The sequence below is a fragment of the Microtus pennsylvanicus genome, chromosome 21 (assembly GCF_037038515.1).
Source record: "Microtus pennsylvanicus isolate mMicPen1 chromosome 21, mMicPen1.hap1, whole genome shotgun sequence".
Classification (NCBI taxonomy): Eukaryota; Metazoa; Chordata; class Mammalia; order Rodentia; family Cricetidae; genus Microtus; species Microtus pennsylvanicus.
In genome coordinates this window covers 23,456,898-23,482,924 of record NC_134599.1, presented here as the reverse complement: position 1 = coordinate 23,482,924, position 26,027 = coordinate 23,456,898, and the positions used below count along the sequence as shown (strand labels likewise).

Here is a 26,027-nt window from a genome sequence, read left to right as displayed (position 1 = left end):
GACTTGAAATCAAATTTCAATTTCACAACTAAAGGGATCTGGGAATGAAATAAATATCACCTATGGTCCACGCTGTGGTGGGGCTGCAGTATGTTGCAACTGACCACAGAAACCACCTGTATACAGAGCACAAAATAGTTCACTATCTCATCCTTCATAGAAAGTGTTTGCCAGGCCCTTCCTTCACAAATCAGGCCCTTCCTTAAGGATGGACGTGACTACCTCTGTTCAAGAGCTAATGGGACAACTTACCCATTAACTGTGTGACTCTCAACAAGACAATCACTCTATAGCTGGCTTTGCTCATCTGTAAAAACAAGATTAATCTCCAGGATTCAGTGCAGACTCACTGCGAGTTACAAAGTGCTGACCCGCATGCAATTTCTAAACTAGTACCTGGCACGCAGGAGGCTCTGAGGAATCATTGCTTGCTCCTCACCATGAGATATAAAATGCGTTATCAGAACCACCAGGTTTCCACCTAGTCCGTGACAGAACATTAATGTAGTCATATAAAGTATTAGATTACAAGAAGAGATGTAGAGAAAAATTAAGGAAAACCGAGAGAGAGGTTTGGGAGAGAAGAGACCAAGTCTGCACAAACAGTAGGTGGCCCACTCAAATGAGAAGCATGAACGAGGATGGTGGGGCTTTTCAACAGATGAAATGACCTCCGTGAGCTAACTGAACACTAACCCTGTGGAAATGCTGTCTCCACGGGGGAAATGCCTTCCAAATTCCAAGCAGGTGACTTACAAATGAACTGGGGTCAAGTCTCTCTTTAAGTTGGGGGCTTCCTGTACTCGACACCCCACACGAATGACAAGAGATCCTTGCAGCAACTTCGGCAACTCATTATCCACGTGGAGCTGCTTTTTAAGAGGAGACAGTTAGACAAGGGCCCTCTGCGGGCTGTTGGCCACAAAAGTCACAGGAGGTCAAGGGCGATTTTTCTTATCCCTGAGTTGACAATGTGTTCAGTGCTCCCCGAAGAGTAAAAAGAAATAGAAAAAAAAAGTTCCCATAAATAGAAAGCAACATCATTCACCAAAACTAGGCTTGCATGGCAAGTGAGGTAGACATTGTGTAGTGTTCAGAGTGGAAGCTCAGAGTTACCTCCCAATAGGTCTCTCTCCTCCGCAAAGCTAAACCCTTATCTCTCCAATACCTGCATATTTCTCCTTCTAAGTTACTGTTTCAGGACTCTGAACCACCCCCACCCCATAAAAGAATTATTTTGAAGTTCTTTTTTTTAAGGTTATTTTATCTCGTATGTTATGGGTATTTTGCCTGTTCACATGCCTGTGTTAACAAGTGAATACCCAGGGCCTGCAGAGACTGGAAGACGGCATCAGATGCCCTGGAACCAGGGTTATCAGACAGTTAGTTGTGAGCCAACATGTGGATGCAGGGAACTCAACTCAAGTCCTCTGGCAGAGAAGCCAGTGCTCTTAACTGACAAGCCGTCTCTCTGGACCCCCCCAGAGAAAGAATCCTTAAATCTACAAACAACTCTGCTTATCAGTCCCTTTCAACCCTGATCCCTATAATCCTAGCCCCACTGTGGTTTACACTTAGGGGAAAGTCACCCATCAAACCAACTATCTTTACGAGACGTGGTACATGAGACTCCCTCGCATGGAAACTCTAGAAAAGGAAAAAGGCTTTTGCGACTGCGCCAAGGACAGCAGTCTAACGCAGTGAGAGCTCTGCGCCTGCGCCAAGGAGAGGCATCTAAAGCAGTGTGCTCAGGAGCGGCAAATGTGCATCCGGGCTAGACGCAAGTCGAAAACACTCACTGAGAATGGATCTGCTGGGAGAGTCCCACGGAAGGCTTCGGCTTGAGGGTCAGGGTCATCTGAGCCACGGGGCTGACCCTTGGTAGAGTGTCGGCCTTAGTGGTTGAAGCATGCTTTGCTGCTTGCTCAGGAGGGACCCAAGAGGACCCGGGATTCTGTCCACCAAAGACGGGTGACACGGTGTCCTGAGAAGTTGTGGTCTCGCAGGCTTTGCCCTTTGTCCCTGGCTTACACACACAGAGCTGAGGCCGGAGACACATCCCTCCATTCTGGCATGGCGGAACACAGCTTGCTGCAGAAGACAACACAAGACAGAGTTTTGAAGAAAAGCGCAGTAGACGTCACTCGTTCTTCCAAAAGGTTAACAGTGCCTGAGAAAGTCATGATGATGGTGGTGGTGGTGACAACTAGTACCTGTTAGTGACCACCTATGTGACAGGAACTTTTCATATATACATATGAAACTTAACATATAAATATAATCAAACTTAATTCCCAGAAAGTGCTTTTAGTAGATATTTTACTATGCCCATTTTATGGATAAAGGAACAAATGCAAAGGTTAAGTGGCTTAACAAAGATTAAACAATTGTTAGGAAATAGAAGTTAGGATTCAAACCCAAGCGAGTTGGCGACAAAAGCATTATTCTCGGGCTGGAGAGATGGCTCAGTGGTTAAGAGCACTGACTGCTCTTCCAGAGGTCCTGAGTTCAATTCCCAGCAACCACATGATGGCTCACAACTATCCATAATGAGATCTGGTGAACTCTTCTGGCATGCAGGGATACATGTAGACAGAACACTGCATACTAAATAAATAAATAAATAAACTTTTTTTAAAAAAGCATTATTCTCAACCACTATAACTACCTTTCCATAGTACACCACAGATTGTTTTTTTAAACTGAGAAAGTATCCTGTGGTGACTTGAATGAAATGACCCCGTAGGTCTATACTGAGAGGCACTATTAGGGGGTGTGGCCTTGATGAAGTAGGAGTGGCCTCATTGGAGAAAGTGTGTCACTGGGCATGCTCTTGGGGGTTTCAGATGTTCAAGCCAGGCCCAGGGTCTCCCTCTCTCTCTCTCTTCCTTTTGCCTGCTGATCTGGAAAGAGAACTCGCGGGCACCTCTCCAGCACCATGTCTGCCTGCATGACACCGTGTTTCCCACCATGGCAGTAACAGACTAAACCTCTGAGCAATAAGCCAGATCCAATTAAACGTTTTCCTTTATAAGAGTGGCTGTGGTGCACACCTTTAATCCCGGCACCACGGAGGCAGAAGCAGGCAGACCTCTGTGAGTTTGAAGCCAACTTGGTCTACAGAGCTAGTTCTACAACAGCCAAGGCAACACAAAGAAACCCTATCTTGAAATCACCCCCAACCCCAAAAAAATAAATAAATAAATAACAGAGGGTTACATTGGAATATCTTTCCCAATTGCTTTCAGCCTCATTGTGGGTGTGGGCAATACCTCCACAGAGCCTAGAAGTTATCATTTTTGCTAGGCTGGTGCCAACACACTCCAGAAAACTCTCCCGACCCCAGCCTTCTGTGCTGGAGGTGGGGACGGTATTACAGAAGCTCATGACCCACCTCTTGTCTATGCAGGCTAGGGACCTAACCTTGGGTCTTCAAACTTGCACAGCAGATGCTTTACCCACTGAGCATCTCACTGGCCCTTAAATTTAATTTGAAATTTTTATGTTTAAATACTTCTGCCAGGATTTGATCAAAAACAGTCCCTAATCCCCAGGAAAGAGCTCTTTCACACACTCACAAGCTGTCGGAGCTTCCGAGAGTTTTAATAATCAAGAACTCATTCTTTTTACATAGAAGAACAATGGCAACAAAGTTGTTGACTGGTTATGTGCCTGCTAATCTAGACAAACTCCAGGGAGTGTTATACCACCCCTAACTTCATACTGGGAAACACGCAACAAGAAACAAGTTCTTGGTCCCCTGTCTGCTGGGATGTCTGGACTCTGGATCACCAGACATGTGGCCAGGCAGAGTTACAAAGCTAGCTGGGCCACGGGCAGGGGTAGTGGATCTGAACACAGGTGAGGTCCCTTGGGAGAACTGAGGTCACTGACTTGAACTGCATTATGTAATATCACAGGTTTCTGGCAAGTTCCCATCTGACCCTTCAGTATTTGTTGGAATTCATTGTTTCTGTTGCCCCTTGGCCAGGTAACTGTGAGTGTTTCAGTACAGTAGTTGCTAGTTCTAAAGCGGTCCCCAAGAGCCACTCCTGTATTAGACTTGTAGAATTCAAATTCAAAAGCTCTGCACTTCTAGAGTTAAGAGTTTCAATTCGTCAACATGTTCCTGACTAAGCAAAATTGGTGGCTGGAGCTGAGAAGCTGGGCTCCAAGTATCTGCCAGGCCACTGTTGTTGACGGAATGTCACAGGGCTGAATGGGCTCCACCCAAGCGAACAAAGGCAGCCAGGAGAGTGGACCTGGCTTTCCACTGGGTGCATTTGACAGCGATCAGCCCCTGGGCACTGGCATATGCACATTTTCTTAATGCTTTCAATTAGGAGTACGTTTTAGTCTAACATTTGAGAATGACATCTACTCCTCCTTCCGCCCAAGGTATCCTGCAAATAGCTTCCGGTCTCAGGCAGGCCGCATGACACAGCTTGCAGGAGCTGGCACCCAGGAAAAGGCCAAGGGCTGAACTCACCCAACACTCTACTCACTGTCTCTAGGGAAACATAGATGGAATAGAATGGAAAAGAGATGTGCGTTGTTTTTTTTTTCCAAATTTTGATAATAAGGGTAATAAGGAAGAGGGCAATTAAAAAAAGCACTAGTTAAAACATCAGACTGGGGAGATGGCTCGGTTGGCAATGCACATGCCATGCAAGGGTATAGAACTGAGTTCAGATTCCTCGAACTCATACTAAAATATAGGGCATGGTGCTATGACTTCAGTATTGCTGAGGCAGAAGCAGAAGTATTCCCTGGGTCTTACGGTCAACTAGTCTTGCCAAACTGGTAAGCTCCCCAGGTTCAATGGAAGACGGCCTCAAAACAATAAGGTGGGGTGCAAGAGAGGAAAGCATTCAACTTCGATTTTTAGCCATGAATACATCTACACACGCGTACACACACTACACATACAAAAAGGAAGATTTCAAAAATGGAATCCTATTAGAAGAAAGAGAATGTTCCATGCATTAGAATAAATGTCTCCAGAACTGCCCTTCTGCAGTAAATTTTTGAAGAAGATATTTCAGTTGCAAAGAGATGGGAGGGGTGGCTGGACCCTAGGGGAGGGTTCAATGACCTCGTTATGCCCCATTCTATGACGAAACGTCAACAAACCAGATCGGGATGCTCTCTTGGAAGCAAGAGTGTTTTTCCTGGGGTACAGCACTCTACAATGTGCAACAACACTCCTGGGAAACTCTGGAAACACACAGTCCTGGAGAACTCACTCTGGAAACACACAGTCCTGGGGAACTCACTCTGGAAACACATAGTCCTGGGGAACTCTGGAATCACACAGTCCTGGGGAACTCTGGAATCACACAGTCCTGGGGAGTTCTGGAATCACACAGTCCTGGGGAGCTCTGGAATCACACAGTCCTGGGGAACTCTGGAAAGACACATCCTAGGGAACTCTGGAATTACATAGTCCTGGGGAGCTCTGGAAACACACAGTCCTGGGGAACTCTAGAAACACACAGTCCTGGGGAACTCTAGAAACACACAGTCCTGGGGAACTCTAGAAACACACAGTCCTGGGGAACTCACTCTGGAATCACACAGTCCTGGTTACTAGGAACTGCAAATCTGAACCTGGAGCCTGGCGTACTGTGACTATGGTGACCAGCTGGAGCCTCGCGTATGAGAACCACTGGCAGCCAGCATTTGGAAATTCTATACCAACAGCAATTCTGCGTGCTCTCTGTGTACGCGTCTGTGTATGGTGAGTGTACCAGTGTGCTCACCCAGGCGTGTGTGTGTACAGAACACATGTGCTGACTCTACATGTCTTCCACTGCCACTCCCTACCTTATTTTTGGGACAAAGTCTCTCACTGAACTTGGAGCTCGCCATCATAGCCAGACTGGCTGGACAGTAAGCCTCAGGGGTCCGCCTCTCTCTGCCTCCCCCCAAAGTACGGCATTACAAACAAGTGCCACTGAGCCCAACTTTTTTATACAGGTCCAGGGGATCTGACCACAGGTTCTTATATTGCACACCAAGTACTTTACCCACTGAGTCATCGACTCAACCGCAGGACCTCTAGTTCTTAAGCTGAAAGTTTATTAGTTTCATATCCTAAGTGTTTTTATTTTATTGAATTCTTCGTTATGATGAAAGCAATTGTTTTATAGGGTCCTTTTATCACAGCCATGGTGTTGAATTACATGGAGCACTATAATGTTAAGGAAGTGAAGTTTTGTGTTGTTTTGTTTTATTTTAACTTTTTTATTATTTATTTGTTTGTGTGTGTGTGTGTATGTACGTGTACACTTGTTTGAATGTGCGTGGACAGACACTACCATATGTATTAGGAGGTCAAAAGACAATTTCATGAGTCATTCATGTGGATACAGGGATGGAGTTCAGGATATCCAAGCCTTTATGTGAGCCTGGGTAAAGACAGCTCCGCCTCCACTGCAGAATAACGTCGTCACCTCTGGACTTGGCTCTCAATCACCATTCCTCCAAAGGAGACGCTGGTCCATCCAAATTAACATTCAGAACTACTCTGCAAGTACGCAAGGCCTATGGTAGTTATCCCTGGCACCTTGTGGAACTATGAGGTGTGAAAACAAGCCATGAAAGGCCAAAGAGAAGAACCCCGCACTGGGCTGGAGGAGATGGACAAGTCAGGGAAGTTCTAACACAAAGCAGTGAAGGCAGCCAGGCTAGGAGATGCAGATGCAGAAACGCAAATGCAGGAAAAAGAGAAAGAAAAAAAAAGTGCTCCTAAGAGATAGACAGTTTGTGGGAATGACGCAGAAAAGGAAGGAAAAGCCCTTAATGGTAGATAAAGTCCATGACCCTGTAAAAGACATCTGCTCAAAACTCAAGAAAGCAGTGTTGGCCCCTACTTCAGAAAAATAAAAAAGTTCATAAAGTTTCTAAAGCCGGGCTTGGTGATGCGTGTCTTAATCCCAGCACTCAGGACACAGAAGTCCTGCTAGTTGTAGGTAAGCCCAGGATACAGACTGAGACCTTGCTCTGCATTGGGATAACAAGCCTTAGAAGGCTGGATGTGAAACAAGAACACGGGACTGATTCCTGAGAGGAGAGACCCCCTGCTGGTAAGTGCTCTCAGCACACAGCCCAGGGAGGAGACACACAGAGCATAAGAGCGCTGCTCTGCAGAAGGGCAGAGCCCACCTCCAGAGGTGGAGCAGCTGGAATGCACACAGCAATGACCAGAGAAAAGGGACCTTAGGGATCTGCCAATGGAGCTCCATCAGTCACCTGATACCAAGTCACCAGCTGTAGGGTGAGGCCAGAGAACAACCACATCAGAACCTAGAAGTGGCCAATGTCCGCATCTCCTCCAGGATGCAGATCCGCTGCTGAGCTGCTGGAGTCAGGACATGAAGTCAAAACCCGAAACTAAACTCTGGAAAGGACAGTATAAGGGGAGGCAAAGAGGATTGCCACAAGTTCAGAGCAAGCCTGGGCTGTATAACAAGTTTTAGGCTAGCCTGGACTACATAGTTAGACCTGCTAAAGGAGGGAGAACTAGAGGAGAAGGAGAAGGAAGGGAAGGAATAATCGGTATCTCAACCTCAGAACAGACGAGAGTAGTGCCCAAAGGAAGATGAAAACACACAAAATTAAACATAGATGCAAAATACCTAAATGAATTGCTGACCAAATATGTCAATCTTTCAGAAGCAGAAAAGTAAGTGGAATTAGTTCTAGAAACATAAGGAAGGCCCTACTGTTAGCAGACCAAACAATGTTAAAAAAAAAAAATGAGAATCTGACTCAAGGAATGCAGGAAAGCTTCCAGTCAAATCCATGACTTACTCATAACAACAAATAAAAACTGCTTGCCAACCGTGAATACACAGGGATTTCCTTATTCTGCTAAGCGGTATCTACAGCAAATCCTACAAACAACATACCAAGATCCCCAGCAAATATTACAAGCACACTGCAGAAGCATTCCTGTCAATGCTGGAAACAAGCCTAAATGCTCATAATAATCTCTAATGGGGCCCAGGCAACATGACAAAGCAAAAACAGAAAAAGGTCTATTATGCCAGAGAACAAGAAAAAAATTATCAACTTTGGTGGTTTCTCTTGTGTTAGGTACACAAGTTCGTGGAAAATGTACCTACTGTCGTAAGTGATAGGAAGAAGCTGGAAGAGCTGGGTGTAGTCTCTCTCTCCCTGTCGCCCTTCATCCCTTATACCTTTGAGGCAGGGTCTCTCACGGAACCTGAAGCTCGCCATTTCCACTAGGCTGCTGACTAACCAGCTCCCAGCCAGGGTCTGCTTGTCTCCACTCCCCAGCTCTGCATCCCCAGGATGTTACTTTATAATATTAATTTTAATTTCATGATCATGATGTAACTTTCCAATTAAGTTTAAAAAATAATATCATGTACTTTTATGGATTTAAATATGCCAGACATGTGTTCAACCTACAGCCCATGGGCCATATGCAACCAGCATGCAGCCCAACACAAAATTTTGAACTTACTTCAAGACATTCTGAGCCTGGTTTTGCAATTTTTGTTTACTTTTGTAATGCCAGAGTATAAGCTTTGTGGATGACAATGTTGTATTTCAATGTCAAAAGATTGAATATGCCTGTTAGCATCGCACTAAGTCTATGACATTATCCTCTCTGGGAAGGAAGAGAAGTAATAAATACTGCAGGAAAAGATATTTCACTTTATGGAATCTATTCTTATAGTTTTGCTTTGATTTTTTTGTTTGTTTATTTTTGGGGGTTTTGTGTTTGTTTTTTGTTTTTTATGGATTTTTTGAGATAGGGTCTTGCAATATAACCCAAGTTGGTGAGAAGAAACTCGTGTTCCTCCAGCCTTAACCTGCTGAGAGCTGACATTACAGGTGTATATTATCTTTACAGATGTGTATCATACCTGGCTCAACTTTTTTTCTTAAAAATAGAAGATGAGAGGCTGTAGAAACAGCCCAGTGGTTCAGAGCACACACTGTTCTTACAGAGGACCAGAGTTCAGGTTTCAGCATCTAAGGCAGGCAGCTATCATGCACCTATAACTTTAGTCCCAGGGGGTCGGACCCTTCTTCCGGCCTCCATGATTTATGTGCTCGAGTGTATGTACATATACACACATGCATGTAAGTAAAAGATGAGTATCAAATATAATAAACAGATATATATTGACTATGGGTAATAGATGTGTAGATGTTTGCTGTTAAGCCCTTTGCATTTTTCTATTTTTCAGATTTTTCAGTGTTTTCATTATCAAACAAAAGGCAGCTGGGAGCGAGGTGAAGGAGTAATAATACAGTAGGGTCTGTGGCGGCTGGCAGAAATTGCTAAACTTGGGACTTGCTGAATATCACCAAGGCCAAGATCTGGGTAAGCAGGTGGGCTACAAAAGCTTCTCCATCCTTACCTCCCAGGCTGGCCTTGCAAAACCACACTTGTCATTTGAATCAGTCACAACTGGATCAATGCTCCATTTTGGGCCCAAATGGTAAACAGTTTCAAATTTCTCTCCATTGGCAGCTACTCCTGGTTGACAACGCTAATCCCAAAGTTCTCTCAAAGTTCAGCGACTTTATTTTTAGGAAACGACCCATGCCCTCAAGCCCAGCCTCCTTTGCTTTTCATCTAAAAGCACAGCCCTTGGTTATATTTAAAGCCTGCCCCAGCCCACACAGCTCTCTTCGATTCCCTGCCCCTCGCCTTTCTCTCCAAACAAGTTGCAGCCTGTCTGTCGCATGTGTCCTGAGGAGAAATGTGAGCCGAGCTGGGTCTTCAGTGATCTAAGGCAGCAGGTGAGAAGTTGCTCCCTGTGTGGCTTCGGGGCTCTGCCCAGCTGCCCTTTGAAGTTATTCAGTACGAAGGAATATAAGAAGCAGAGAATGGGGTCACAAGTTGAAGCCTGATCTAACTTTTCCTGTACCCAAACCCAAATAAATAATGCCATTTCCTTATAAAGCCCTGGGTCAGAGCAGCGACATCAGAACCTCCCGGTGATGACCCTTCTAGCCAGGCCTCTGACACAGTCAAGAAACAACCGAATTTTCTAGAAAGAGAAGTCGCCTGTCATCAAGCACCAAAGTACCCAGTCGGCCTTACGGAGTTTTCATCAATGTGAAAATCCATTTGGAATCTTCGAGGGTGTGTGTATGTGCTTGCTTGTCTGTCTTGTCACAAGTATGTTTGCTGTCATTATCCCCACCTCTCTCTAAGTCAGACTGTCACATCTCACAGACTTTCTGGACACTTAGCACCCACATGGTCTGATGTCCTAAGCGACAGAACTTCACCAAGTTGGTAGCTGAGGAGGCACAGAGCACATGGAACTCGGGTCACCAGGCTCTGTTCCGACGCTCTGATGTACTCGGGAGCCTCCAGGAGCTGTGAAAGGCCTAAGGTTCTCCACCCTGAGCTCAGCAGACCTATAGATTGTCACGCGATTTCACTTAAAATGGATAGTTAGCTGGGTCCAACCCACAGCTCCTGAGACCACATACCAATAACTGTAAAAATCTCCCACAGAAGCCGGGCGGTGGTGGCGCATGCCTTTAATCCCAGCACTCGGGAGGCAGAGGCAGGAGGATCTCTGTGAGTTCGAGGCCAGCCTGGTCTAGAAGAGCTAGTTCCAGGACAGGAACCAAAATAGCTACAGAGAAACCCTGTCTCGAAAATAAAAAAAAATAAAAAAAAAAATTCTCCCACAGAAAACAGCAAATTAAGTCATGTTGCATAATGAAAAACAATGTACATATCTGGGTTGTTTCTGGTCTTATTACTGCTACTTTATGGAGTTTATTTGTTTTTAAGTTACAGGTGTTTGGGGGGATTTTAAAGTCTATTGTTTAGACTATACTGGCTTTTGCTAATAAAAAAAATAGCAAAATGGGAGGAAATAAACAAGAAAAAAATCAGAAAATACCATTAGAAAAAAAATGGTAAATGTTATCTTTAAGTTAGAGCAAAATCACTTCTTAAAAAAAGACCCATGCTTGGTGGCAGAGGCATTTAATCCCAGCATTGAGGGGCAGAGGCAGGTGGGATTCTGTGAGTTCTGCCTCCTTCAGAAGTTTGTTGCCTTAACGTCACTTGGCAGTCCTCATGTGTCCCATGCCCTCAGAGCTGTGCCCTCCGAGCTGTGCTGCAGATAGCTTTGGTTCCCTTCAAGGCAGATAGTGGCCAGCATTTGAGGGCAGCCTGGTCTACACAATACGTTCTGGGCCAGACAGAGCTTCTTTCTGGAAGGAAGGAAGGAAGGAAGGAAGGAAGGAAGGAAGGAGGGAGGGAGGGAGGGAGGGAGGGAGGGAGGGAGGGAGGGAGGGAGGGAAGGAAGGAAGGAAGGAAGGAAGGAAGGAAGGAAGGAAGGAAGGAAGGAAGGAAGGAAGGAAGGATAACCAAGACAAACAGGAACACAAGTAGCAAATAAACCTGTGGGTACTGTCTAAATCAATGACGTCATCCAAAGAAGTTCAAATAAAGCAGAGAGGATACTGTGACCACTTAGTTTTTTAGGCTGCCATGTGAAATATCAGCAAGGGGCATTGCTGTGAGAGGAAACTGTCTTATATTGCTAGTGTGTGTGTTTGTGGATGGAAGCTTGATGTGGGATGTGTATGTATTGCTTTTACTGATTGATGAATAAAGCTGTTTTGGCCAATGGCTTAGCAGAGTAAAGTCAGGCAGGAAATCCGAACAGAAAGAGAGAGAGAGAGAGAGAGAGAGAGAGAGAGAGAGAGAGAGAGAGAGAGAGAGGAGGAGGAGGAGGAGGAGGAGGAGGAGGAGGAGGAGGAGGAGGAGGAGTCAAGAAGACACCAGCAGCCACCAAGGAAGCAAGATAAGAAGTAACAAACTACAAGCCTCATGGTAAAATATAAAATAATAGAAATGGGTTAATTTAAGATATAAGAGTTAGTTAATAAGAAGCCTCGGCTAATAGAGTATGTAATTAATGTTAATACATTATTATTATTACAGAGTGATTATTTCATTAGGTAGCTTCGGGAACAGGCGGGCAGAGAAAAACCCATCCAGAGGACCCGCAGGATGAAGAATACTTCTAGCAACAGAAGCTTGTGTGTGCATGGGGGTGCACACGTGGAAATGTGAGTGTCAGTCCCAGCCGTCTTCCTTGAGCCCCTTGATCATTTCCCCTTTAAGGCAGGCTTTCTCTGTATAGTCCTGACCATCCTGGAACTAACTCTGTAGACCAGGCTGGCCTCCAACTCAGAAATTCACCTGTCTTTGCCTTCCAAGTGCTGGAGTTAAAGGCGTGAGCCACCACCGTGCAGCTATCTCCGCCTTATTTGTTGAGACAAGTTTTCACTTAAAAACTGGCCAATGAGCTCCAGGGATCCAGTTGAATGGGGTATCCCCACCCTATCCCCCAACAATGATGGACCAGTGCCATTGTGCCCCTCTTTTACACAAGAGCTGGGCATCCAAATCACTTCCTCATACTTGCTAATACGGCACATACTTTAATGATGAGCCATCTCCCCGTCCTGACAGATGCATTAGAAAACAATTCAACAGCCTTATTTCTAGACACAATATGCTAACAATGTTAAAAAAACACAAAAATTACTATGCCTGTGCATATGTCCCAGTGCCCTCCGCAGAGTTATTCGCATCAACGAAAGCTTCCAAGGAATTGGAAAAGATCGAGGAAAGTACGGTCAGCATAGGGCCGTTCAAAATCACAAATACGAAGTGATACAAATTTCTAAAGTGTCGGAAATACTAGTGTTTAAGTTAGAACGCTGTGGTTCCACCATTCACTCAGCCACTTCTCAGACACCCCCAAAGTTAAACTCATTGGCCAGAGGGACTCTCTCTGCAACTGAGTCCTTCATCTCTTTCTTGGCAAGCGTTCTGAGTAGAGATGAACACTCTGTCTCCCAAATTCTAAAAGCTTAAATCTCTAACTGTTAAGATACCAACAAGGAGAAAACTCTACATCAGATGCCGTATGATGGCTCAAACCAGGGGAGTTCAAAAAACATCATATGGTACAACTTTCAGGCAATGTATATAAGGTAAACGTGAAACTTAAGTAGATTTCATCCTCAGAGGAGTCCAACCCAGAAGATACTTCATTCTGTATAGTGCAGACATAAAAAAAAATCCAGAAGAAAAAAATCAACACAAGCATTTTGGATCAGGGCTACTCAATCTGAACATCAACTAGCCAAAAAAAAAAAAAAACCTTCTTTGGAGCCCCCTCTTATGACAAAGCGCTGAGTGTCAGTCTGAGAGCCCCAGAGTTTTAATCACAGGTGGCTGATTCAAGCAAGGTGGCCAAGCAGAAGCCAATTCAACTGTACTGTCCAGAAATGTCACCTGTCCACACTGCTGGCAGGAGTCCTGCGCTAGCTCTGAGGACTGCCTGATTTATGAGTCATTCTTTGCTCAAAGAAACAAAGATTAAACCCATCGAAGGTTTTTCCCTTTAGCATTAGCAGAATAAACATATTCTGTGCATTCCTGGTAGAAATGCCAGTGGGTAGCTGGGAAGTGCAGACACCTGGCAGTTTGGGAGCTGATAGACTTCCGTGTGATGTGCACAGAAATCATATTAGATGACGTCTAATGAGAAGACAGCAATATTCTTAAATAATCTCAAAGCTTGTTTTAATACCATCCGTATTATATGCATGCATAGTCTGAACAGTGGTCTCCTCTTAAATGCTACCTTTAAGCCATGAACTTTGGTTAAAAAACAAAAATGGAGAAATTTTCCAGAAAACCAGAGTCATACAAACCAAAATATAAATAAATAATAAAAATTTTAATGGAGCTGGAAATTAAGCAAGTAAGAATGCTTGCTGTGGGCTGGAGAGATGTTTTAGAGGTTAAGAGCACTGACTGCTTTTCCAGAGGTCATGAGTTCAGTTCCCAGTAACCACATGGTGGTTCACAACCATCTGCAATGAGAGCTAGTGCCCTCTTCTGGCCTGCAGGCATACATGCAGGCAGAACACTGTAAACATAATAAATAAATAAATAAATAAATAAATAAATAAATAAATAAATAAATAACTTTAATTTTTAAAAACTGCTTCCTACTTTTGCAGAGGACTGAAGTTTGGTTTCCAACACCCACATAAGGCAGCTCACAACAGCCTGGGATTCCAACTCTAGGGGATCTAACAACCTCTTTTGACTTCTGAAGACACCAGCACACACATGTGCATAAACACATATAAGCAAGAAATCCTTAAGTAGACCACTGATCAATATCTGTGAGTTATTACATTAACATAATAATGGGGGCTGGCCAGGGACATGGCTCAGGGGGTAGGAGCAGTTACTGTGCAAGCGTAATGTGAGTCAAATAACCACCACCCGCATAAATAATCTGGTGTGGTCCCCTATGCCTGTAGCCCCAGAGCAGGGTGAGGGGCAAAGACGCGAGTATTGGGGAGTCTCGCTGCCACAAACCTGGACTCAGAACCACGTCTCAAGGGAGTAGGGTAGAGAAGTGAGGAAGAACACCCTATGTCCTCTGGCCTCCACATGCATACACGCATACACACACACACATGCACACACACACACGCATACACACACACACACACACACGCACACACACGCATCATATTTAATTAAATTAAAATTTAAAAGAGATCATTATAAAAGATGAAGATACAAAGAATTCTTAGGGGGAGAGAGCCAATGACCCAAAATCTAAAGGTGTGACTTGCCCACTTCCCTGCATAACCTCATCTACTACTGAGAAGGCAGGATAGTATGTATTGACGATGAAGAAATGAACCTCTCCCTCAACTCTGTGCCTTTAAGCAGATTTGACCTGTCCCTTCTACAAAACGCTGAGCGAAAACTTTACTCTGTTGCACTGGACATTGGCACATACCCCAAAGATAGAACCAGCAACAAGAAAATGTACCCCGTAAAGCCAGCCTAGAGGGTCAACAAGGAGCACCAACAATTATGACAACCGCGGAGAGCAATGTGCAATGTGGAGGGGATTTCCGGGGGATTCACGGAGCTAGGGAAGAGCACTCTGAGACCGTGTCCTTAAGATATGAACACGGAGAGAAATGCAGACCAGAGGCCCAGCATTAAAGCTGGTCTCTTGTGGCCTCAGTCCTCCGCTTGTAGACAGCCATCCTCTCTCTGTGTTACCACGTGATCTCCATTTGTCTACATTTCCTCTTAGGAAGACACCATTCACGCTGGTAAAAGGTCTGCCCTATTTACCTCTCCTTTACTAAGGACTTCTTTATAGACCGTGTTCCAAACGTAGTCTTCCCTGGAGTCCTGGTTTGAATATGAGTGATTTCTCCAAAGGTTCTCCTCGTTGTAGAACTTCAGGGAGAGGAGAATGGGTAGACAGTATTAAGCCACTAGGGGCGTTAGCCTGAGAAGAGGTGAAATAGCCTTCTAGGGGCAGTTCCCACAGAGGAGGTTCTTGAACTCCTGCTGACCCTTCTGACCCCTCTCACACTTGCTCCCATCAAGAGGTCTTCACAGAGGAGGGACAAATGGGACCACCCAACTTTAGACTTCCAGTCTCCAAAAGTATGAACTAAATAAACCTATTTTTCTTTATATCCTATCCATTCTCTGGAGCTTTGTTATGGCAACAACAACAAAAAAAGACGAACATAGACTTTAACATATGAATCTGGGCGAGAAAGAATTCAGCCTACAACATGCACCATCATGGTGATTGGACACTACTCTGTGTTTTCATCAACTAAGCAGCACGTAAAAGAGACTGTGTCGTGAAAGGCATGGACTGCTACCGTGTTAGGATTAAACCCTAAAACAAGCATCCTGCTGAACTGGGGCACGCCTAATGTAGGAGATCTTACGATGTTCAAATACGCCCACTACAGTATCGCAATCAATACGGCAGTAAAAACTGCAAACATTCTACTCACAAAACAAATACAGAACAGATAGGAATCCTGGAATGTGACCCAGTCGTTAAAAAGCAATGTTTAAGAACTTCCCTTGACATGAAACAGCGTATGGTATAGTGCCAACTGTGTTTTGAAGTTCCTACCTTTTCTGTACCTCCTATCTATCAGGCTTACTCTGCCTCCGGCTAAAGGCTGAATCTGATTTTGTCTGAGCTGTCGGTCGGTGGCATTCAGGCTGCCAAATCCTAGGTAGTCCGCTCCCTTCTTGGCCTCAGCAGTGTTAGTCATGGTGGAGGTCCCTCATCCTGACCACTTTCCTCCTTTTACTACTAAGATGCCATAATGGCCACCTCTCTTCCCCCCACCTTCCCGTTGTATCCTTGCCAGCCCCTTCTGATTCCTCTCTCCTCCCAACCTCTAAATGTCACCACTTCTGGGGCTGCCTTGCTCACCTTTCCTGGTGATCTCACTTGGAAGCATATCTTTAATTTTCATTGAGGTGATGCCCTAAGTTAGATGATGGGCTATGTCCTCTCGTTTAAACTTCAGACTTCTGTGTCCGGCTGTCACATGCACCCCCACTCCACGGATGCAGGACAAGCTTCTCAAACTTAGCATGTTTGTGTCTCCTCTCTCCACTCCAAACTCCAACAAGACCGGTTTCCTATTATCCATCTTCCTGAACAGCCCCAATCCTTACACACACAGACACACACATGTTCATGCACTCACACTCATTCACACACACATACGCTCACACACAGATGCACACACAGACACACATTCACACCATCAAACACTCACACACAGATACACACAGACATACACATACACTCACACACACATACACCGAACCAGGGTATACAGGTGCTGAAGCCACCATAACAGATCCACCAACCAGGTAGCTTAAGCAACAGACGTGGACTGCCACACAGTTCTAGAGGCCACAGTCTAAGATCAAGGTATTAGAGGGGCTGGTCACCACTGATGTCGGGGAGAAAGACTGTTCCATCCCTCTTCCAGTTTCTGGCAAGTGAGCATTCCTTGGCTTTTGGATGGTATTATTCTCACCTCCATGTCTTTCTTCTATTTGTTCCTATACTTACATAGCTTCTGTCTTGAAGGGCTTAGTCACACTGAATTAACTCCACACACAGCACTCCTTAGCATGCAGGCTAGCGTGACCCCACTCTGGCTAACGACACCTGCATTGACCCTAGGTCTCCAGACAACAACCCCCAAGGTACTGGGGGTTAGGATTCCAATATATGATACCAATATATAATACCAAGTTACTATCATATTTAACTTCTATTTTACTCACAACACACATCAAAGCCATCTCTAAATCCCGTGGGCTCTTCTTTAAATATAATTTGAAGCTGACTACATTTCTCATTGCCTCCCAGAAACCCCTTCGCTGGCAGTCTCGTGCCCCGTTTCTATTCTCCCGAGAACAGCCAGAGGGAGCACATTAGAGCAACACCGGATGCAGTCTCTGCTCCAAAGCCTCCTGTGAAATGTAACTACAGCATGCCAGCTTGGTCCACCTCTCCCCACGTCATCGCTCCTGTCACACCAGTCTCTGTGCCAGGTCCTAGGCCCTGGGCTTGCCTCCGCTGCAGGGCTCTTGCCCTGAGCTGCTCCTGCACCTGTGAAGTCCCTGGCTAGATATGTTCTCCGAAAGTCAACTCTGTGCCTCTATTGTCATCTCCCTTGTTGTGTTCTCTGAGGCACCTCCCCCTCCCTGACATTGTCACATTTTTACCTAGGCACCCTCTGAGATGAAGCCCTCCAGGAAGGGAGAGACTGCGGATACCTTCACCCTTGTTCGGGGAACAGCATCTGCTAGAATGATAATCAAAACCACCAATGAAGAATGGACACAGGTGGAAAGATAATATACCCAAATGTTAACGTGAATGATTACCTATGACGGCAAAATTATATCATTTATTAACTCGTTTAAGTTATGTTAGACTTTGCAGATTTTCTAATGGTCTGTAATTACCATTACAGCGCAGGAAAAAAATCAACATTCCATTTTCAAAAAAGAAACATTAACTGGCTTAGAAGGCTCGTTTAAACACATTTTGAGTTTTTAAGACTGTAACTTATACAACATAAACAATGTAGAAGATAGGGTACCTTATACTAGACTTTACAATATCTATGCTATATTGATACATATTAACTCTAAATGCAACTCTTCACCTACAATGATTAGTTAGTAAATCTGTTTAATTTATTCAAAAATCAGCATTTTTTATACATTTATGCAGCGTGAATATGCGCATGTGTGTTTGTGTGCACATGCATGTGTACATGTGAGCATGCCACAACACGCGTGTGGATTTCAGAGGATGACATTGGAATATGTTCTCTCCCTCCACCTTGTGAGGCCTAGATCAAATCCAGCTATGAGGCAAATGCCACTGAGCCATTCGCGGGCCGTGAAAAGCTGGCTTCTTTTATTTTCATCAACCAAAATCATTAAACAAGACGGGCCTTTTTAAAAATTATTTTGAGAAATTAGAGCAAACAAAATAAGCTTATAAGAGTGAAATGACTTTAGAATTAAATCTCTCGAACTTGTCTTAAGATAAAGTGAGGGAAAATTAAGAAAATAAAATGTAACTTATTCTGATTAGGAAAGGATCATGGTGGTTAAAAGTCATATCCCATAGAAGCCAGCCAGCCAACACGGACGGGAGAATGTGCCCTGTTTCTATTATCCTTGGGCCTCAGTCCTTTCATCTGTTAAATGGGAAGGATGGATTCTATGTACATTTGTTAACACAGGCAAAGCACTTCGGATACTCCCTGACTGGGGCAGCACCAGGCAGGCGTCAGTCATTACACCCCACCCCCCATTCCATCTCCCCTACACCCTGGCACAGTGTGGGAGGGAACACAGAGACACAGGCTTTGATTTCAACCACTGGAATTTTACACTAAGCTAAAACAGCCTTCCTCACTGAATCAAACACTCTTAGCTACTGTTGTTTCTTTCTTTTCCCACACTTAATCATTCAAAGTAAAACTGTCCACAGTAAAATGCCAGTAGGCCGCACAGAGAAAAAAAAAAAAAAAAAAAAAAACACCGTATGATCCTCCTCAGGCTCCAGACATTTCCAAACTGATCCTCGCAGATGAATGAAAAATGGCTGAGTCAAAACCTTTCTAAACCACCACTTGAGTTATTCTGACGGCATTCCTGAAGGTAAATTAATGGAGGTATTATATGACTTCGGACGGAATACTCTGGAAGAAATGCCATCCATGCCGGGCCAAGGCTTTTCCTCCCTAAAATAAAAATGCTTCCAAAGGTCACTGATGTCTAAGTACATCAGCAACGGCCCCAAGGACTACACGATTAAGCTCTTACCCTGGGCAGGCCAACAGATGACTCCTCGCTGTGAAATCCAAGGTCACTCCTCCAAATGGAAGGGAACCAAAAGGCCAGAGACCTGTGTGCAAATTAATCCTCTGGCTGCTGACCCTCTGCTAGGAAATGTAACCTAACCATTTTCAGATACTAAAACTGAAATAAAACTGTAGACTCCAAGGCCTGTGAGGGCACAGCTGAGAGGAATAAGCAAAGCCCTCCTTTCAAAACAATAATCCTTAAAACTAGATTTTATAACGGCTTTTCTTGCTGCTGACATCTTTATAGATAGAGAAATTATCCTAATAAATACATGAACTTATAAAGTTCCTTTTAGGGCTGAGGGTGTAGCTCAGTGGTAGAATGAGCTCTTCACGTGTACAAAGGCCTAGATTCCAACCCAAACATCCAAACGTATAAACAAATCAAATGTTCTTTTATCCATGTACTGGGCTGACTTTCCTTATGTGTTCACAGTATCTAGAGGACAGGAGAGATGGTTCAGTGGGTGTCTTAGTTGGTGTTTTCATTGCTGTGAAGAGACACCAAGACGATGGCAACTCTGTTTGTTTGTTTGTTTGTTTGTTTGTTTTGGGGGGGGTGTTTCGTTTTTCGAGACAGGGTTTTTCAGTAGCTGTGGAGACAGTCCTAGAACTCACTCTGTACACCAGGCTGGCCTCAAACTCACGGAGATCCACCTGCCTCTGCCTCCCAAGTGTTGGGATTAAAGGCATGCGCCACCACTGCCCAGCTGACAATGGCAACTCTTACAAAGAAAACATTTACTTGGGGTGGCTTACTCACTCACAGTTCAGAAACTCAGTCCATTATCATCATGGCAGGACACGGCAGTGTGCAGACAGACTTGGTGCCAGAGGTAGCTGCTACATGTTGATATGCAGACAACAGGAAGTAAACTGAGTGTCACACTGAATGAAGCTTGAGCTAAAGATACCTCAAAGCCACCCTATAATGACACACTTCCTCCAACAAGGACACACCTATTTCAGCAATGCCAACCTCCAAACAATGCCACTCCCTTTGGGGACCATTTTCTTTCAAACCACTACAGTGCATTTACGTTGTTACAAGCTTGAGGACCTGAGTTCGGATCCCCAGCACCCATGTAAAAGCCTCAAGTGGAGGCATGCACTAAGCCACAGGGTTGGAGAGATAGAGACCCATAGGGCTTCCTGGCTAGGCAGTCTAGCTAAGACAGTGTATTATCAGTATGCGGATGAAAGTCTGAATAATAATTAGGACCAAATTCCAACACTGACTACCTTTGAAGCTGCTGGCCCCTAAATAAATTACTGCCCTAACTAATTACTGCCCTAATGATGATCTAACTCCTCCCAAATTTTTTATATTTTTATGTTTTTCAAGAAAATGGTCGAAAAAGGTTTTGAACTTTTAATCTAAAATAAGCCCAAACTAACTTGGGTTTAGAGTAATCTTGTTTGTTTTCTTACAACATAGACCTGCTAAGCTGTTCCCAGTGCATAACTGGAGGGAGTAATTATGAGAAAGAAAACAAGGAAATCCCATACATTAATTCTGTTAGTGAAGATTTAATAAGGCATGAGGGCTACATCATTAATCACAGGCCCCAAAATGGTCTGCCAGACTGGCTATTCAGTAATCTAAGCTGAAGCCCTACAATTCATGTATTCCTGACACCCCTTTTCTCTTCAACTTCTTCCTATTATTGTCATGACTTCTTAGTGACATAATTTGGAGCAGGTTTCTGTAGTATAAGAAGAAGAGAAAAAGATCATCATGGCAGTTCTTTGGGAACTACCATTCTCTAAAGACGAACTACATATACATACATGTGTGTATATATAAATTTATATATATATAAATTTTTCTTTATATATATATTTATGTATATATATAAAATAACCCCATCCCTGCTTGTCAGTGTCGTCTATGCCCTCCATCAAGAGGCAGAACTGATGTCCCTACTCTTGAATCTGAGCTGGGCCACAAATGCTCCAACCAAAGAAATGCAAAAGCTCCACTATGAAGCTGTGAGTTCAGACGTTAAGGTGAGGCAGTAACACTTCTACCCTCTCAGAACATGGTTCCCATATCACAAAGAAGCCCAAGCAACCATGCAGAAACATACATGTAGAAGAAAATTGGAGCCCGGAAATTACAGATATGATTAATAACCTCAAGGATCTCCAACACAGACTTCATATCTCTGTGTTTCCAGGCACTGAATATAATCCAGTGGAAACCCAGCTTTCTAAAATTTGATAATACTAGCAACAGCTTATTTTATACAGTCAATAGAGCTACATCATATATAAATATATGTAATCACAATTTTAAAGTGATAAACAAAAGAATATAGTTGTGCACTTTAAATGAGTGTATTGTGGTGTATAAACTATATTTCAATAAATTTGTTTTAACGTGTAGTGTGTGTGTGTGTGTGTGTGTGTGTGTGCAAGAGTAAGTACATGTGTGTAATACATATCTTCAGAGGCCAAAAGGAGGATGTCAGATCTTCTGGAGTTGGAGTTATAGGTGGTTGTAAGCTGCACAACATGAGTATTGGGAAACAAAGTCTGGTCCAACACGGGTATAAGGAACCAAACTCTGGTCCTCTGGAACTGCTGAGCCATATCTCCAGCCCCAGGAAAGTTGCTTTGTAAAGCACATCATGTGTATATACAATGAAGCCATCAGCTAGCTCAATCGTAACATTCACAGATGTATAAGGACATGTACAAACAGACTCATCCAGCTGTGGTAAATGCTGTTGGGTAACAGCTTCCTCTGAGATTGAACATTCCATCCTGCAAGGCCTCAAGCAGAAAGGTAAACAACTCAATAGAATTCAGGAAGTCCCTCAAACAGATCAGATTCACTAGGCCCCTCCCTCCCAGAGTAAAGGAGCCAATCTGAAGACTCTCAGATGAGCTGAGTTACAAAGAAGACCAAGACCAGCCCAGATGCCTGGAAGAGGTTTAGACCAGAGTCACTAGAAAAGGCTACTCTCCAATCTGTCGAACTGCCTACACAGGCTGTGCCACGTGCTCCAGGTTCCTGGCTTTTGTGGGCTGACCCCTGCACTGGGGTGGGCTTAGTGATGCAGGTGTCCGTGAGTAATTCCTGCTCCTGGAAGCAATCCCTCACCCACATACCTCTGTAAAGAAGTGTACCAGATGATTTTGTGTATCTACTTGACACAAGCTAGAGTCATCCGAGGAAGGAGCCTCACTTGAGGAAATGCTTCCTTGAGATCCAGTTGTAAGGCATTTTTTCATTTAGTGATCAATGGGAGGACCCAGCGCGTGGTGGGGGGACCATCCCTGGGCTGGTGGTGGTCCTGGGTTCTATAAGAAGATGGGCTGAACAACCATGGGGAGTAAACCAGTAAGCAGTACCCCTCTAGGCCTCTGCATCAGCACCTACTTCCAGGTTCTGGCCCTATTTGAGTTCCTGTCCTGACTTTCTTCAGTGACAAACAGCAATGCTGACATGTAAGTCAAGTAAACCCTTTCCTCCCCAACTTGCTTTTCGGTCACGGTGTTTTGTTGTAGCAACAGAAACCCTAAGTAAGTAAGTAACCACAATACAGCTCATTGGTTCACCAAGCTAGACTTTGGTGGTCTCTGTACTTTGGTCTGTCACGAGTTCCCTATCTATCTATGGTGAGTCTCCCCAGAAAGTTCCATCAAACAACAAACGCTTAAGCCATAGGCTCTCAAAATGAGTACAGGCTCATCCAAGGATGACAACTCTTCCACCATATATAACCCTGCACAAAACAAGCACTTACCACAAGAATAAAACCCCCAAAGAGCCCAGTTTATCTTGGAATGGCTCATTTATCAAAGATGTTTCCTTTGAGTGAGCTGAACTCTGTCTTCTCATGGCTTTCATCCACAGCCTGTCCTGCCCACACTGTGAAGACAGTTCTACCGTCTACCACACTACCTGTGACTTCTTTTCTTTTTCCTTTCTTTAATTTATATTTATTTAATACAAGGTTCTCTGTGCAGCCCTGGCTGACCTGGAACTCGCTCTATAGACCAGGCTGGCCTCAAACTCAAAGATCCAGCTTCCTTTGCCTCCCAAATGCTGCGGTTAAAGGTGTGCCAGTGCCACCCAGCTGTGACTTCTCTGTGAATCAGTACACCCATTCTTGCAAATGTCTCCTTCCAGGGACAACTGTTTCTCGTTCCTTCACCACCTGCCTGCATGGCTCGGAGGACTGTCTTAGTTAGGGTTTCTATTGCTGTGAAGAAACACCACAGCAGCTCTTACAAAGGAAAGCATTTCATTGGGGTTGGCTTACAAGTCAGAGGTTTAGCACATTATCGTCATGACAGCTCACAGGCATGGAGGAGGAGCCAAGAATTCTCCATCCATATTGGCAGGCAACAGGAAGACAGAGTGATCCACTGGGCCTGGGTTGAACTTCTGAAGCCTCAAAGCCCACCCCCAGTGACACACTTCCTCCAACAAGGCCACACCTTCCAATAGTGCTTGAACCTTTGAGCCTATGGGGGTATTTTCATCCACAGCAGTACAGAGACCACGACAGTGTCCTGTCTCTTTTCCGGCTGCGGGATTCGGTTGCTGTTCTCCGTTCCAGCAGAGGTTATTGATTTGTGAGTCTACCCCTAAATAAATAACCCTCTATTATTCTCAATTCTGAGCTAGAGTTGAGATTTCTTTTAAGGTTTTTTCTTCATCCATCAGTCCTTCATAAAGGCTCAAGACTGCTAATGCTTTCTAAAGACCTCCAATGACCCAATCTCTTTCCTGGTGGTCTGCTAATGAATTACACGGCTCTGCAGTAATCAGTGAGGTCCCAGCGGCTCTTTCCCTCAGTCGATTCTGTACTTAGACGCCCCTAGTAAGTCCCAGTATACGTAGCCACCGCTCCTGCTGGGTGTCTTCATGTGGTCCCTCCACTTCCAGACAAGCCAAGAGGACCTGGCCTGTGCAGGAGTCAGTCCACAGCACAGGCTCTTCCTCTTACGAGCTATGTGACACTGAGCTGGTGCCACTTGATCTCAGCCTCAGTTTCCTCATCTGTCAAACAGAGGGTCAGGTCAGGCTGACCATGTGGCCCCCTAACCCTTCCAGCATGCCCCAGGTTCCCTGGTCATGGTGCCAGCAAGAAATATTCACCAATGACAGAGTCATGCTCTTAGCTTGCGGTCCTCAGGAGGAAAAGAAGCCCACTCATCACAGCTGACACGTGGGTGACATTTTCACAGCCTCCAAATGATAACCCAATCAAATGAAGTTTAACAATAGGCATTCTCTGGAAACCTTCTAAATATAAACACGTTTCCCTGGGAAGGAGAGGATTTCCTGAAGAGTTCTTCCGAGGAAGCCAACGGATCTCAGTAATAGAGGGTATTGGGATTGACTCTGTGTATATGAGTGTGTGTGTGTGTGTGTGTGTGTAAAGCAATGTCAGGCTTTTTGTTTCCTGACAACTGTAAGATACTCTAAACTGTCCGGGTGTGCCCACCCGGTTCCTTTCACTGCTTCTCATGGCTTCTCTTTTCTTTTGCTTTCAGATGAGCCCAGTTTGACACCAGCTCCTTTCCCACACACCGGAGCTGGGCCATAGGCTCCATGCCTTCCCCATCAGTGCTCACATGCTCTGGCCTGTGTTTCTAGCTCATGACCAAAACCGAGCAATTCTCCCCATGCCGAGCCTTCATGTCCACTCCAAAAGTCCAAGCTCCCATGTCCAGCTGCTGTGGGCTCTCTCTGCAGTAAAGTTCACAACCACCTACTTCCACCCTAACATGCCCAATGCCAAACTTATCAGTCTTACCTAACTCCCCTTCCCTCTACAGGAACTTGAGGTGACCTTTCTCCTCTTCCTCCTCTAGACCTTAAACCTCTTTCCTGTCCTACTAACTTCACCTCCTCCAGCAGTGTGGCCCCTCTGACACTCCCCACAACCTTTCCATCCTCCTTCCCCACCCCCAGGGAAGCTGCCTCTGCCTGTCCTCCTCCACCAGTCCTCCTCCGCCAGTCCTCCTCCGCCACTCCTCCCCCTGACAGTCCTCCTCCGCCAGTCCTCCTCCGCCAGTCCTCCTCCGCCAGTCCTCCCCCTGCCAGTCCTCCTCTGCCAGTCCTCCTCCTATCAGTCCTTCTCCGCCAGTCCTCCCCCTGATAGTCCTCCCCCTGACGGTCCTCCTCCGCCAGTCCTCCTATCAGTCCTCCGCCAGTCCTCCCCCTGACAGTCCTCCCCCTGACAGTCCTCCTCCGCCAGTCCTCCCCCTGCCAGTCCTCCCCCTGCCAGTCCTCCTCTGCCAGTCCTCCTCCGCCAGTCCTCCTCCGCCAGTCCTCCTCCCCCAGTCCTCCCCCTGACAGTCCTCCCCCTGACAGTCCTCCTCCGCCAGTCCTCCTCCGCCAGTCCTCCCCTGCCAGTCCTCCCCCTGCCAGTCCTCCCCCTGCCAGTCCTCCTCCCCCAGTCCTCCCCCTGCCAGTCCTCCCCCTGCCAGTCCTCCTCCCCCAGTCCTCCCCCGCCAGTCCTCCCCCTGACAGTCCTCCTCCGCCAGTCCTCCTCCGCCAGTCTTCCCCCTGACAGTCCTCCCCCTGACAGTCCTCTTCCGCCAGTCCTCCCCCTGCCAGTCCTCCCCCTGACAGTCCTCCTCTGCCAGTCCTCCTCCGCCAGTCCTCCCCCTGACAGTCCTCCTCCCCCAGTCCTCCCCCTGACAGTCCTCCTCCGCAAGTCCTCCTCCGCCAGTCCTCCCCCTGCCAGTCCTCCTCT

At 45.4% G+C, this 26,027-nt stretch overlaps 1 protein-coding gene across 5 annotated transcripts in view; it reads right to left on the bottom strand.

The window, feature by feature from the left end:
* Ltbp1 (latent transforming growth factor beta binding protein 1) overlaps window positions 1-26,027 on the bottom strand; it is a 381,235-nt gene that overhangs the window by 320,954 nt on the left and 34,254 nt on the right. For all 5 annotated transcript variants that reach the window (XM_075955861.1, XM_075955859.1, XM_075955860.1 and 2 more), the window contains exon 3: window positions 1,800-2,091. In XM_075955861.1, coding sequence (XP_075811976.1) covers window positions 1,800-2,091 — 292 coding nt within the window. The remainder of the gene's footprint in view (window positions 1-1,799; window positions 2,092-26,027) is intronic.